Below are 1,487 nucleotides of genomic sequence, written 5' to 3'. Positions count from 1 at the left end.
TGCCCGGCTCCCGCGCGCCTGAGGCGGGAAAGCGCCCGCGTCTCCCTAACTGCCGTTCCGCCCGCCTGGCGGGGACCTCACGTCGGGGTCTCCCTCTTCGTACAGGCAAAGTGGGGTGTGCAGGCGTTAAACTCCCCACAGAAGGCTTTCACAGGGAGTAGGTGCAGTGCTCCGGACGTGGTGCCCACCGAGCACCCCGCGTCCCGAAAAACGTCCCCTCCAAGAAGCTGACGCTCGTGGTAAACCAAAGGGGCGCTGCCCGCTCTCTATCCGCCCTGTGCCAAGGTAAAAGCTCCTGAAGGAGGCTGTGAAAATACCCCGGTGCTCGGGAAGGGCTCGCGGAGTGATAAACCCCGCAAGAAAAATGAGGAAATGCAGAGTTTTTTACCTCAGAGAGGTCCGAGCGAGGTGCAGTGCACGGGGCAGGTCGGCACAGGAGCAGGGAAGAAACAAAGTGCTCTCATTAGGAGAGCGTTGTTGGTCCTGTGCCATATATCTCTGGGAAAGTAGCGTGGGAAATGTAATTAAAAACTCATGTTATATATTAAAGCAATAAGGGTTTGGGTTTGTTTTTTTTGACGGCCTTAATTGAAAGTTTCTTAACAATGAGTGGTTAATGTGTAAGCTTCACACTTTTTTGCACAGCTCTTGTGTATAACTTTCAAATTACTTCAAAAGTTGCTGTCTGGCTTCATGCTGACGTTTACTCGGGTAAGAATGGCTTACCCATGTTACCCATGGCTTACAAGGGTAACAAGCCACACTGCTGGAGTTTCTCCAGGTGTTTCCAGCTCTCCTTTCCGAGACTCCTTCCTCAATCAAACACACGGAGCATTTCTGTCTGTGCCTACTTGAGCAGGCGGCACGATGCGATGGGAGCGAACCTGCAGAGTGAGGGATGTTCTGGAGGTTTTACTCTGGGCCAGCGCTGGTCTGGTCCCATTAGCGGGCTGCACATCCATCAGCAGTCGGAGCAGAGGAGATGCATTTCTGGGATGCATCCCACGGCTTACCTGCATCCAAAAGGAGTCAAGCTTCTGCACGCCAGGATTGTTGCGTGGGGATCGCTTACCGCTTCTCAGCGGGGAGAGCCAGCGGTGGAACCTGACTGAGCCAAGGTTTGGGTAGCTCATCTTCCCCGCTGACCCTGAGGAGGTGAGCAGAGCCAGGCCTCCTTCCTGGCCCAGGGGAGTGCTAGGCAAAGGCAGTGCCCATGCGGAAAAGGGGCCTGGTTCGTACGCTCTCCATAAATAGCATCTGCCAATGCTGCCATCCAGCACAGATGGACCCTTCGTCTGACCCCGCAGTGCGATTCTTGTGTCCTCGCATTCCACACTGTGAGCCAAACTACGGTAAGGAGAAATTGGAAACTCCCTTGTAAAAGTGAATTCCTGATCTGAAATAAAGCCTTAATGCAGGTGCACCCTATGATTCCCACCGAGGGCACAGAGAGATTCTGGCTCCCAGTCCTGCCCCTCTCATGGCTT

General features: G+C 54.1%; 1 protein-coding gene across 1 annotated transcript in view; it reads right to left on the bottom strand.

Annotated features, from left to right (window-relative positions):
• Positions 1–1,133, bottom strand: part of EXOSC7 (exosome component 7) — a 23,621-nt gene extending 22,488 nt beyond the window's left edge. The window contains exon 1 of the mRNA XM_009290526.1: positions 1,014–1,133. Within this exon, the coding sequence (XP_009288801.1) occupies positions 1,014–1,133 (120 nt within the window). The remainder of the gene's footprint in view (positions 1–1,013) is intronic.
• Positions 1,134–1,487: the final 354 nt, after the last annotated feature.

This window comes from Aptenodytes forsteri, unplaced genomic scaffold, assembly GCF_000699145.1.
Source record: "Aptenodytes forsteri isolate BGI_AS27 unplaced genomic scaffold, ASM69914v1 Scaffold426, whole genome shotgun sequence".
NCBI lineage: Eukaryota > Metazoa > Chordata > Aves > Sphenisciformes > Spheniscidae > Aptenodytes > Aptenodytes forsteri.
The sequence above is the reverse complement of the archived record's forward strand: the minus strand, read 5'-3'. Positions and strand labels throughout refer to the sequence as shown.